Source organism: Kwoniella dendrophila, chromosome 9 (assembly GCF_036810415.1).
Source record: "Kwoniella dendrophila CBS 6074 chromosome 9, complete sequence".
NCBI lineage: Eukaryota > Fungi > Basidiomycota > Tremellomycetes > Tremellales > Cryptococcaceae > Kwoniella > Kwoniella dendrophila.
The window spans coordinates 401,367-414,997 of NC_089484.1; the positions used below are offsets into that span (position 1 = coordinate 401,367).

Genomic DNA, 13,631 nt, shown 5'->3' on the forward strand with positions numbered 1-13,631 from the left:
CTGGACTGTCCTTCCTCCATTTTTATGATTTCAAGAATAGTCCAAATTTATCATCAGTTATAGTATGAAACAGTTGTGAATCTATTAACCTGTTTCCGTTTTTTCAAGAAATAATTGCTAATGAACGAAAATGCGAGGATTTACCAGTACAATATATACAGATTGACAAATGATTAGAAAGGATTGGAATAGATAGAAAAGGATCTAACGATTTAATTCAACAGATTTCGTAAACCAGCTTTCGGTTTGATTTCAACCACATTTTGATTAACTCCTCTGCCGAGCCCATTTGTGATTTGCGATTTACCATCGTTGTTATCTGATTTGATTGATGCTAAGTTGAGTATTGATTTTGATTCGTCTCGAGGTATTTTACTTTGGGGATCATCTTTCTCAATACTATGATCACCACCATCTGCATTCAAGCTTAAACCATTGACTGAAGGTGTGGCTTGACCTGACGATTGCGAAGGAGTTGGGAAATATGATACATTCGGATTGGATGATCTGGTCAAATTCAGTGGTAATGGTAAATTCAAGTTGAAATTCTGATTAGGTGGATAAATATCGCCTGAAGTAGTTGAGGTGAACCCGGAAGGAGGTCTTGAGGTAACATCATATTCTCGTATACCTGGTGAAGGTAACGGTGTCACACCCCTTGAAAGATTGGCGGAAGGTAACCTAGGAGTAGGTAAATTCGCGTGGACTGAACGGGTCGATCCAGGCAATACAGTTTCGACTAATCGATATATCGGAATAAACGATTTCATTCAGTTACCATCCAGTATACTAGGAGGGATTGACGTTTGGGTGGCACTCACAAGGGAAACGAGATCGTCGATCATCTCGATCACGATCAGGCCCTCGTTCATGGCTCTGCTGACCTTCGCCACTTGCCATGATAGCAAGTGCATCAGATGCCATCAAAGCTTCGTACTTCTGCCTCATATCGCCATTTTGACGATTAAGAGTGTCCTGCAAAGCTTTCATCTCCAAAGACGCTGTAATCCACATTATGCTATATCAGTAACAGTACTTTGTTTGACACCAAGCGACATGTAAACTCACGTTGATCACCAGCTGTCCAACCTACCATCTGTAGTAAGTACGATGTGAAATCAAGATTGTACCTGACATATTCAATCCGATCATTATTGAGGACTTCAGTCATTTTTTGTAATTTCTCTTCTAATACGACGATCTGATTTGATAATGCTTCGACGGAATAAGCTTGATTGGGGTGAGCAGCATAAGGTGTATCGGAATAAGACGGCGGTAAGATCCTTTGACCCGACAATGGTGCTCTACTGGGATCAGGATGAAATCTAGGTACTTGCGATTGCGATTGTGACGGTAATTCTTGTATAGGTGGTGGCATTCTTACAGAAATAGGAGGTTGAGTTGTACTATGGGAAGTTGGTTGTCTCGACTCCCATAATCCACCTGTCGTAGTAGGTCGACTATCTTCATTTGGTCCAGAGTATGGATAACTTATATTCCTTTGAGGTGGAGAAGCTAGTCTCAATACATTCGGATGTTGGTATGATCCAGACCCATGACCAGATTGTCCATTTGGTTCTTTCATCCATCCTGCAACAGGTCTTGCAAGTTCCGTTATCTCCTCAGTGGGCGAGATGGGTTGTCCACCATCCTGCGCACTAGGTCGAGACGATTTTCGTTTGATTTTTGCCAAAAGATGAGGTTCGCCTCTGCGGAATAGACTATGTCGAAATTCCCATGCTTGTGGATCGACAGAAGTAGTGTATATATCGTTTACCTAGTTTTAACCAATCAGCGGAAAGTACACAGAATGTTTCATATGATGTCTCAGATGATAAAGTAATTAAAGTTTACTCACTTTGTTGAAGCTGGTTAATTGAGGGAAAAGCAATAAGGTTTCAGTAAGAAGATTTCTTTACGTTGATGCCACAATGCCAAGACTTACGAATACATGTTCAACTGACGAACAAAACTTTGCCAATTATTATGCTTGAAGAAGCGTGGAAGAACGATTCTAACGATTATTATCAGCATAATGGACTTTATGCATATATTGGATATTAGATTACTCACTTTGAGAATTCTTGAGGGTTTGGACATGTGAAAGTTGTACCTTCAGCCGACCAGTAAATCAAACCCGTTTTCACTATATCATCATCTTCCAGCATTGAGTACAATTTGCCCACAAACGCAGCTTGTGTTTTCTGAGGTGGATTCAGAAGAGGTTGCCCGGAAGAAAGATTGAAACTTGGCGGTGGACTAGAGTTTCTAGAAGGATTTAGAGAGGTAGATGGCGTCGTATGGTTGTTGTGAAAACGCGGAGGTTGACGAGACGAGGAGGCTGATGGTAAACCAATATTGCCTGCCATTGTGTGAGGAGAAGGATAAGAGGTACGGCGTTGATTTCCATCGTCTACGGAAAGTAACCCGTCAGACCTTTCTGCTATTCGATCTCGAAATGATCTCTCTCTATTGTCTTCTATGGAACTAGTGGGTGAAGAATATGTGGAATGAGTGAATCTTGCCGAAGTTGCTGTATGAGGTTGTTCGAGCTCATCAACCAGTTCAGTTGAATTTCTCCTATTTGTACCATTAATATTGTCAATTCTGGGTTTTTTGTCTGAATTGAACGTCGATATTGACGATTCAGGTCCTAACCGGAGTGACAATCTCCGTTTGCTCGGAGTTTCGACAGCTTGCTGGTTGCCAAAATTACTCATCGAATAAGGTGGTATCGAGTGTGAAGGGTATATAGAGTTTCCTTTTAGGTCAACTGAATTGATGTTATTCGGATACTGATTGATGATGAGTCGTAGCCATTGAACAATAAATCAGATAATTTCGCATTCGTTTTTGTGTTTTAGGAGGTCCGATGGTCCTAGCGAATGTGCGATTGTTGACTAGGGGGACTTGGTAGATATTTGAGGATAGCGATATTCTACAGTGACGAACAGAGATGAAGATATATCAATCAGCTTGGTTACTGGACAAGATTGAGCGATGTCATGTTTTAACACAAATTGGAAATCATGTAAGGAAAACGCCACAAAGCTTCGGTTGTATCACTTACTGAGGTTTACGTGTATTTTAACCAAAATCTCAGAGCAGAACTACAGGTACTATCCAATAACCTCAGATTATGCTTTATCTGCTAACAGCTTAATTATGCTTGATTTGATGATTCAATGCTCACAAGCAAAGGCGGTGAATTTGATGGGAGAAAAGTTGGAAGCGCGAAGTTGGTAACGTAACGAAAGGGGTGATCTAAGAAATTGATGGGAAATGAACCGAAATTACTGATTCTACCAATCATTAAATGTAAAACACATTTGCAAGAAAGAACAAAATGAATAATCAGCATATAAAGTCTATATTACTTCACCTATATAAAGGCAAATATATAGTATAATCTGGATGCCAAACAAGCGTGTAGGGAATGAGGATTTGTAGAATTAGAGAATGACAATAGAAGGATAAAAGAAGATGCCGCGCCCAGTTACGATAACCAATCAGGACTTCCGATCAAACGAACCAAGAATTACAAAAAGGATTCATTCAAACCACTCACAATCACAAACCCTATTTAGCGTGTTTCTAGCTATCACTTCTCCCTCCTTCAACTCAAAATTAGATCTCACCTGAATGAACCACAACAAAAGAATGCTGATGGAAGAATGATATATGAAACCAGTATCAGAGTGTTATGACGATAAGTCTTGCGAAGATAACAAAAGATGTTTTAGGCGAGATTTCACAAACAGTTGATGAATAAAAAAACTGATCTTATTGTTCAACGTGAATTCGTTCTCGGAGGAAAATTCTTCAGGTTTCGTATGTCTATTCACTTGGTTGTTCCACTTTGATGGAGATTTGCGTGATTGAACCTTTTTTGACTTTTTGGTAAACCTGAATCCAATCCCTTGGTAACAGTGCAAAGGCCTTCTCTAAACTATCCTAGCCGTTCAAGGTTCGCTCTATTGGGTACTAAGATGTTCTTTGGCTAAAATGTAGATTCTGTATTGCGTCCTTTCAGTAAATTGGGGTATTGCCGTAGTGCTCGTTTTTGCCAAAGTCCGATAGATGAATGGAATGTGCTGAAATAAGATCCTTCGGAATGGTTAAAGATGCTGAAAATAACTGAATATGAAGAAGAACCAAGTGTGCTTTGTGTCGAGGTACAATAGGGTAATATTGTAAACACAATATTTTGACGAAGAACAACTCAAAATTCTATACTATTCTGAAAAGTCTTATCCCTTAAAATGGCCAATTTTGCTAATCTTTGACGAATGATGTTATGTTATATTTCCTGCATTTACCTTAGTCTAGCCCGATGTTTCGCCTTTCTAGCTCTTTTGTAGTATTTAGAAGATAAACTCGTGGACGTTGCTTTTGAAAATAATAAACTTGGATTTGAGTTTGTATCTTCGAAAGCTTCTTATCCGATGCTTATTGCGATTGATTGGATTCTCCGTAGCCTGATAAAATGGTAAGTGGTTCGGGATCTTTTCAAATTCAAAGGAATATGCTGTGAGCTCCAAAGGATGTTGAATTGTCGTACTAGTCTGGCCGCGGTCTAAAATGATTCCTTGGTATTTGATATCCGCAGTTTTTTGAGTGTATGTGGGTTGACCGAAGATGTTGAGGATTATCAGATTAATGACTATTAAATGAAAAGCTAATTGTAATAGCTGATATTAGGATGTAAGATTACAATTAATCAGATTGACAATTACTGCAATATTACAGTATTTTTTTGATGATCAAATAGGTATCCCCACGTGACGAGGTTGATTTTGTGTGTTTACTTTCGATCGCTCGAACCTCTTTGATCAATTTTAATGTTGAATGATCAATGATGGTTAACCGTGCTCGTAGCTTGATGACCAATGCGTCCCGGTTTGCCGTTCCGTAGATCCTTTGGAACACACAACCTAAACAATCTTATGTACCTGTTTCAATGGGTTTATCCAACAAAATGCACAATTGATTGTCTCTTTCTTTGTCTTGGAAGTATTCGTTGAATAAAGTTAAAGCAGAGGTCTAAATTCTGCAAGGTGAACTAACCTGCCACGTATCTTTGGCCAGATTCCCTTAATTTCCCTCTTGATTGCGTTTCTCGTTGCACCGAGTTGCTTCACCGCGTCATGTACTATTTTTTCTGATAAGATGGTTTCGTATGCTTGGTTTTAATTCGACTTTAGAATATTGCTGAAGAGATAAACTACAGAGTAGTGCTAGATGTCTTCTACGAGAAAGATCTAAACAAGATGAAAGTTTCCCATACAAATGAGGATATCAGTTTTTGTCAAAAAGGTCCAAATTACTGAAACTGCCGATAAACAGGCATAACCATCATATGCCCCTTCACATACACAACTCCTATACCCTTAATTCATCAAGAGTAACCGATGAGATGGGATCCATATATTGCAGAAGTAAAAAAGAATTTTGACTTACCTAAATAATGATATTTTGTATATTCATTTAGATAAGTGATGATGATGATGATGATGATGTTAATGGGTTACCTCCTACAAATTTATTGAACAAAAAACAATGTGGAGTGTATATATGTAGGTTTTAGGCGTAAATTAATTGAGAGCAATTAAGATCCGCTTATCGGTAGTAGAAACCTATGAACAATGTACCTAGATCGTCTCGGAAGATATATGATGAATGACTAACTACCGTCTCTTTCCGTTTGGAATTAAAGTTTCAATATGAAAGACAAGTAAAGAAGAGAAGGAAATGAAATCAAAGACTGAAGATTACGAAGTAAAATTCAATAACCAAGTAGAGAGATTATCAAAAGGGAATGACAAGATGGCAATAAACTTCTATCAATAGGTGTATTCCCGAATGACATTCGTGATCCTGATGCAAGGAATTAAACTGTGAGTCAAAGATTTTTATTGACGATCAGATCATTACCTTAAGTTATTTGGTTTTGTTGGTACCTAACCTAGTTGACTTTGCTCTTTATCTTTTTAATTTCTCTTGGCCAGAGGAGAATGAACGATTTAAGCGGAAGATACGAAAATTAAAGTGGGGAAAAAAACCAAAAAACGTGAACTAGACTACTTGTGATTACGACTTTAAAGTTAAACGATTTTATGAAAATGACCAAATAGTTGGTCCCATCAGTTATGTTAATCTACAACAATCCGTGGGTTTTACGTTTTGCAATTTTAGAAATGAGTCAATTCCAAGATGAGAGAGAAACAACAAAAAGATCCGGCAATCTTACAACATGCTACTAAAGCCGTCTTCTCTAGATGAGTGGATCCCGTTTTAATCTCGTACAACGGCTGCTTGAAGCAGCGAGCAAAACAAGTAAATTATGATAAAATAGAATTGATCAGGAATGAGATGATGATTGCCCTCTCTACATTTTGTGGCTCCTGACATTCACATGGTATTACCCTAAAAAGTAAGGTTGAAATTACTCCTCATCGTAATTAGGTGGGTTCCAGCGTTGTGTTTCGCTGAAAATTCGGCATTTCTTTTATATCATCATCTCGTAATGATATTTTTAACCAAAATAATATCATAATATCAAATCCCTTGCCTTCTTATTTATTTTAAGCAGAAAGCTCATGCTTGACTACCGGGCTGCGCAGCGAGAGGTAAGATGGATACGCGATGTATCTTGCTGAGCTGGAGTCACGGCGAGTATAATCTTGTTTTTCTTAGATTCCTCTGATCAGCACGGAGCAAACGGTTACATATGAGATAAAGTTTTACCCATACCGAGAATAGCGAACTTCATCACCTGCAAATGACACATTGTGATATTACGGCATAAAGACTTTTAAAAAAAGGAGTCGGTTTTTAAGGTTTTACGTTTCCTTAATCTGGGATTACAACATTCGTTATCTGTAGTCATCATACGGATATCATATGGATATCAAGATTTGTCCAAAAGATGCTCCTCCTCGGTAGCATTAATAGTGTTGTTTCTCACGGATTTTGCGATTGCTAGAATGTTTGTCATACCAATCCCTGATGGTATCGATCACCTTTCGCTTGACCTGATATCAACTGCGTAGGGTAAAAATACCATACCCTGCATCAGGATTCCATCCCTCTAGTCTAACTCATTGGCGTAATCTGTACCTCAAAATACGGCATACTATACAAGTACTTCGGATTGATCCACATGAGGTGGGTGCGAGGTTAAGGCTTATTCAATGCTGCAGTTTCCGAAATTCTGCAAGATAGACGGTTCCTTCATTGGGGATTTCAGAACATCTGTGTTAGAACCCCGCACTAAACTTAATCTGCTTTAACCCTTAGCTGGCTTTTATTTCTGGTTGCCTAAGACCCGTTAAATTAGCCATATTTTACTGATCTCAATTAAGTGGTTCCTGTAACCTGTGTCATACGAATAATGCTACGCGGGTAATGATTCTGCTCATCATTAGATGAAGATCCTAGTTTGAATTAAACTACAGGGGGCGAAATGTACAGGCTTAGGTTGCGTGTCCTATCGGTCATTCATGCACAGGACATGCTCATATCAAGCGGGTCCATGGAGGATAACTAAATTGCTACATATGAAAGTCCAGACAGGGCTATCATATTCCAATTCTTGCCGTTTGCCGGTTCTGCATTTTGAATAGAGTAGTGGTGAAAACAACACTCCTATCGGAAATTGATATCCACTTCAGCTCCTGCCAAGCTTTGGATCGTGATGAGGGATTTTTCTTCTCTGAACTGAACTAAGAGAAAACCCTGTGACTTATTTTTTCTGTAAATTTGATCCAAGCTACAGTACAGGTATACGATTCTTCTTAAAAAAAAAAGAAAAAACGGACTTAAGCTTGATACCTACTAACCTGGCTCGGAGACCAGTTCAAAATTAAACTTGAAAGCTTCGATTACGGTAAGACCAGACCGGAAGTTTTCGATTCTTTTGAGAATGTGGGTGTTTTCAGCTGTCCGGATCAAGGGGTTATGTAATGGGATTTATCTCGTAAGAATCATAAATTTGGTCTTGATGATGATGCCTATGATCGAAATGTCTTCAGGGGCAACATATATCGCTCTAATATGGTAAATGACGGACCGTCCAATACACTGACGAGTGCCTTGTCGAACAGGGGAAAAGCAATGTCGGTCCGACCTATTCGAACTCCTTTACTTCTCAGTCCATTAGGAAACCCCCTTGTTATAGGCAAGTCTACATCTCTGGTACTCGAACAAAAGGAAGAAAATGAATGTTACCATTCAGACAGCTGATAGAGTACGATCGCGTTTGCTGTATACGGTGAAACCTTGAGCAAGAGCCGACATTGGGTTGCAGCCGCTGACAGCGGGGTTTTTTAGGTCGCCGTTCAGAGGTGTTTTTGATTTGGTACAAGATAAAAAGTGGATATCGTATGTGCCGCTCCGATATCAGCTTGTACCTGAGATTGCGACATGCTTCGAAGATCTTCTAAAGACTAACCTTACTGCTTGAGCTATTTAAAATCCCTCATTCCGCATGGTAGTTCCGCCAATCGAATCCCCTTATCCTTCGAAGACTCCATTCTAAAGTCTGCTCGGGTTATTGGTTACGTTACCTGAACGTTCTCCCAACGTAAAAAGGTAAAAAGTAAAAAACTAAGCGACGCTTTTTATTATCCCAAATTATATTTTACGATTTTTTCGGTATTCCAGAAGTTGTGTCTCACCTCGGTTGACACAAAGAAAGTATGAGAATTAGACAATCCATTTTAAAAAGTGGACAGGTGTACACTAGAAGATAGGTCTTCTTGACCTTGTTTATCGTTTATCCAAGACAATCTTCAGCAGATTGTCTTCAGTGTAATATCCTTTTCTAGAAATACGGGCATTCCTTCGATAGTGGCGGTGGCTTTGTACCCGTGTACAAACAATCGAGAGATGACACCACCTGTCACCGAGATTTAACTGCGCGTTGTAAATAATCATTACCATATTAGCACTCCACCAAGAATCGTTATCAGAATTACCAACTGTCAGGAGACAACCTTAGTTTATCAATTTATCTCTACTTGAGGTCTAGAATTTCCCAATGAGATAATTTAACTTGATTACTTCAAGCTCCATCGAGGTTCTACCGTCATGCCGCATCACATGTATCCTCCTTGATATACCTCCAGCTATTGTAGAGATCGAAGGCGATGGACTACGAAAAACGAACGACATTTCTGCTCTCACATTTAATTGTACGTCGTTGCTTTCACAACGAGTCTTCCCGTCCTTTTCCTTCATGCTTAATTGTTATTACCCCTTTCTGATGATGTAATTTTCTCCTTGTTCTGGAAGATCAATTACGACTCTTTTTTATTCTCCATAAAGGAATCCACTTTCATGGAAGTAAAAAATGATCAAGAAGTACGACTCCTTATCCACCTGCCGAATGCCATAAATCAGGTGTCACCTTCGAAAATCCTAAATGTTAAAATCCTTATGTTCCAGATAATTTCACCTTGTCTGATCAAAATTTGCTCGCTTTGACAATTGATTCCGAATATACAAACGATCGTTGTATCTTTGATTCGAGCCGGTTTAACGAACTTACTCATTTTCGTAGCGTTTTAGCGAGTAAGAGAGTCTTGCTCATCTATTTTCGTCTGCCCGTTCGTCACATCCAGCTCACCCGAAAGGCAAAATACAGAACTTTGATCTTGCATGGGGATATTTAGTCATCTTGGGGCTGCAGTAGGAATAGCTTCCGCTACGCCAGCATCGCATATCCAACTAGTGAGACATCTGCTCCATCTCACTAGTAACTACAGACGTGGATGCTCGAATCCAGATAGATCGCCGCCTACAGCGCCGCTGGCACGCTGTCTGGATAGCTATGAATAATTCCCTTTGTTGTATGTATGATCTTAAGACCGAATAGGAGGTCTGAAATGCGCGGACAGCGTCAAAGGCCCAGTCGAATGAAGTGCTCAAGATACAATTTTAGGACAATCTCAACTGAGACACCCCAAATGAGGCTTTCAAAATCTTGATTAGAAGTGAGGCCTCATTATATTTGGGTCATCTGCAAATATAATTAATCACTCAGATCACACAGGCAGAAATCAGCAAGCCCAAAAAGGAGGATCACGCCGATATAATTGCCTTGAATGCCTTGTTGTCATCTCCCAATGTTCCGCAGAATCACTTCTATGAACATATGATAATGCATAGCTCAACAGGATCACACGAATTTCGCCAAGTCTCTGTGATGGTGTAATCTTCTCTGGATGTAGTCTTTTGTTATAATCTGAAAGCATTTTATCCCGGAAATAAAGGGGACTCGTTTCCCAAAGTTTACCAGCAGACAGGCTAAGTTCTTTTTGAAGCTTCTCTCAATTATCTTCCTTCATTTAGTTTTCCAATCTTCGAGCATATGTGTATGTTGTGAAATGATCGGTTCCTGTTTTTGCAAACCTTCTCCATGGGTTAAGAACGGTTTTTACCCCGGGGGTGTCAAGCTTGCAAGTAAATAAGAAAACAACAGGGAAATATATTGAATCTACAACAAATTCATCTCACGAATAGCTTCTACGCTGGCAAGATTTCATCATCGCGCTTCCCGCCTCTAGCCTGAATAAGAGCTCAAGGAGAATTCTCTTCGAGAGCAAAAGACGTTTTTATTTCGGGTCGAAACGCGTCGCAATAAGAGCAAAGGAAACGCAAGCGTGACATGAGTAGACTTATCAGACGGATAACGATTTACCATTTCAACAATCAAGCGATGTGTGAATACATCAAAGTCGATGAAAGAAGCGATGATATGGATCCAAAAGGCAGAAATAAGCGTTTTGAGTACACTCCATAGATGAAAGCGACGAATTACGAAAAATACTCGATCCATGAGGCGCATTCATTAGATAAGCATGTTATGTATGCTATACATACCGTCTTAATACAAGACAGCTACCATCTGGTTGCAGTACTCCTCGTAGTACTTCTACGGACAACAAAAAAACCAAAAGCAAAGTTTGGCTCTAGAATTTGAATTTCTCTGCTTTCTCTTTACCTTTTTTATCATCTTTTCTTGCTCTCTTTTTCATTTCACCTGACATCACATCTTCAAATCCACTTCTATCAACATCTGCACCAGGTACATAAACTTTTTGTTGTTGAGATCTTGAAGCTTCATATTTAGCTTTTAATTGTTCTTGTGTTAGATCTTCATCTTCTGAAATTGATATTTCTACATCACCTCCTGCTTTACGCTATTTATGATTGTATAAATACTCAGTCAGCGATATTTCCAATTGATTGACAGAATTACGTCAAAAGGATAATTATGTAGATGAACGGATAGTGTCAAATGATAGATATATAGATGATGGATTCAACTCACCTTTCTACCTGGATCTTCAGCACCCAAAACCGAAGGACCACCTGGTCTACCACCATTTCCAATATCATATGCAGTTGAAGAACCCATAAATCCTCTACTTGAAGTTTCCCTTTCAGGTATAACTTGATACAATTCTCTCGGTCCACTTGAAGACACATCTTCACTTTCTGCTCTGGTATTTTTCCTCAAGTCAATGAAATCTGGTGTTTCCAATCCACCTGGTACGGTTGATACAACAGAATTATATCCTGATGGTGTCGCTAATCCAGAAGGTGTTTCTAAGCCATCTGCAGGTGCATTGCCTGATCTAACAGGTGCAGGTTCACCATCTTCATCTTCTTCTTCCTCTTCTTCAGACTCCTCTTCTTCCTCAGATTCTATCGATGTTACATCAGTATATACTTAATTTAAACACTTCAGCCTATAAAACACTCACCTTCATCCAATTGTTCAATCTCTCCCCATAATGTTCGGTCGATTTGATCTTGGTTCTGCACGATACAATGTTAGCTACTATACGTCTAAAGCGAAAAAGGGATCAATAACTAACGGCTATCTCAGCACCTTGCATTACACCAAACACATCTCCATATAACGGTCGATTAAAATCGTCCATAGGTGGTTTACCCCAACCACCTGGGTGGAAACCCCATTGAGCGCTAACACCAAGTACATCAGCATGGAACGCATGTGGTGAGAGAGCGATATTCCGGACTCACCCAGGAGGAATAGGAGCATTCAAACCCTTAATTCTGAGATTTGGATAACTTGGAGGAGGACCGAATCTCTGCATAGCAATCAACCATGGTGGAGGAGCCAACGGTGGTATTGATAAAGCTTCTATCAATTCATCAGATAATTCTCCGGGTTTCTTCGTTCGTAAATCGGTTTCAAGTTCTTTTCCTTCGTAGTATCTGCGATGGAAAATCTAGTTAATTAACTTCTCGTACTGCGACGCGCAGAAGGACCAGAACACTGCAGCTCACGCTTCACCAAATTTACTCATACTAGGTTTTGTTTGGAATTTAAAGAAAGCATCGTGTAATTTCTGGTAATCTATATCAATTTTACCCATTTTAGGTTGTACACGTTCTCTTGTCTTTTGACGTAATGTCTGTTCAGCTTCTTTAGCTTTTATAGCATCTCGTTGTTCTCCAATACCAGTTTCGGCGATCCACGCTGCACGGAGTCGAAATCGACTTATTAGCCCTTCGATTAATATGAGTAAGTGATAATGATACTTACGTGGTAATAGATAAGGTGGTTTTTCAATACCCCTCTTTCCTGCTAAATAATCCCTTTTAGAGTTCCAGTGAGCTGGTACGGGAACAGTACTGAGGGGAGACAGTGTCAGCTGATGTTCCTAGATAACGGAACGTGAGAAGGCGCTCACTTTCGGTATGACTTCAGGTTGACCAGAGTTCTAGGATCTCGAGCATCACAATCGAACCATTCTACCACTTCAGGCCTGTCAACCAATTGTTTCAATTCTGCAACTGTCAATTTCTGAAAATTCAATTTATTAGCTAAATATTCATTGCACCGGAGGGTATATCATCATTGGATAGCTCACAGCAGCTTTCCTCCTTTCCCTTCTAGTTAAACCTTCCTGATCTAAAGCTTTTTGAGCAGCTCGCTGTACATCTTCCTCGTCATCATCTTCATCATCCGAATAATACACCTCTCCTTTTGCTGGTCCAGCATTCTGATCATTCTCTATCGTTTCACCATCTTCACCACCTTGAAATCTAGCTAAGATGGACGAAAATGCTGCATATGCTGGATCGGATGCATCTATATTTATATCAACTGAAGTTGCCGCTGTACTTGTCGATGTGACAGACTAGTAATTACAGAATTTTATATTAGCTATCTCAGAATCTTCTTGTATAAAAACCAACAAGTAGAACTAACTCACCTCAGCATCACTTTCTGTATCTGTTGGTGGTTCACTAGCAGAAGCAGAATCATGTCCATTTGTATTCTTCCCTATCCCTGCAGCAGCTTTTTGTTTCGCCTTTAACCTTTTCAAAGCACCTCGAGATTTCGCTGATGAGGACTTCGTTGTGCCATGTCCATTTGCGGCATTACCATTTGCTTGTGCTGCTACTGGTGCAGGCATATTGGTTGATTCGCAATGGTGAATGATGAGTATAGCGATGTATATAGCGTTAAAATCGTTGAAAATAATGAAACATGGGTTTTGTAGAAAGCGAATTCATCGAGCGTGCATCAGGATACATTTAGTTAGGCTTGCCATTGACCAGACGATCTTTTGGAATAGGCGCTCCATAGA

General features: G+C 39.6%; 2 protein-coding genes across 2 annotated transcripts; both read right to left on the reverse strand.

Moving 5' to 3' along the window:
• Nucleotides 1–212: 212 nt before the first annotated feature.
• On the reverse strand, nucleotides 213–2,720 carry L201_006572 (uncharacterized protein; the record flags this gene model as incomplete). Its single annotated transcript, XM_066222291.1, has 6 exons — nucleotides 213–739; nucleotides 822–1,001; nucleotides 1,069–1,777; nucleotides 1,859–1,868; nucleotides 1,946–2,014; nucleotides 2,074–2,720. The coding sequence occupies 6 exons, from the start codon at nucleotides 2,718–2,720 to the stop codon at nucleotides 213–215; spliced, it is 2,142 nt and encodes a 713-aa protein (XP_066078388.1).
• An 8,253-nt stretch (nucleotides 2,721–10,973) lies between these two features.
• L201_006573 (uncharacterized protein) lies at nucleotides 10,974–13,457 on the reverse strand (the record flags this gene model as incomplete). The annotated part of the gene is made up of 10 exons (XM_066222292.1): nucleotides 10,974–11,204; nucleotides 11,336–11,712; nucleotides 11,772–11,826; nucleotides 11,886–11,994; nucleotides 12,055–12,249; nucleotides 12,322–12,514; nucleotides 12,581–12,669; nucleotides 12,729–12,841; nucleotides 12,909–13,178; nucleotides 13,254–13,457. The coding sequence occupies 10 exons, from the start codon at nucleotides 13,455–13,457 to the stop codon at nucleotides 10,974–10,976; spliced, it is 1,836 nt and encodes a 611-aa protein (XP_066078389.1).
• Between the last annotated feature and the right edge of the window lie 174 nt (nucleotides 13,458–13,631).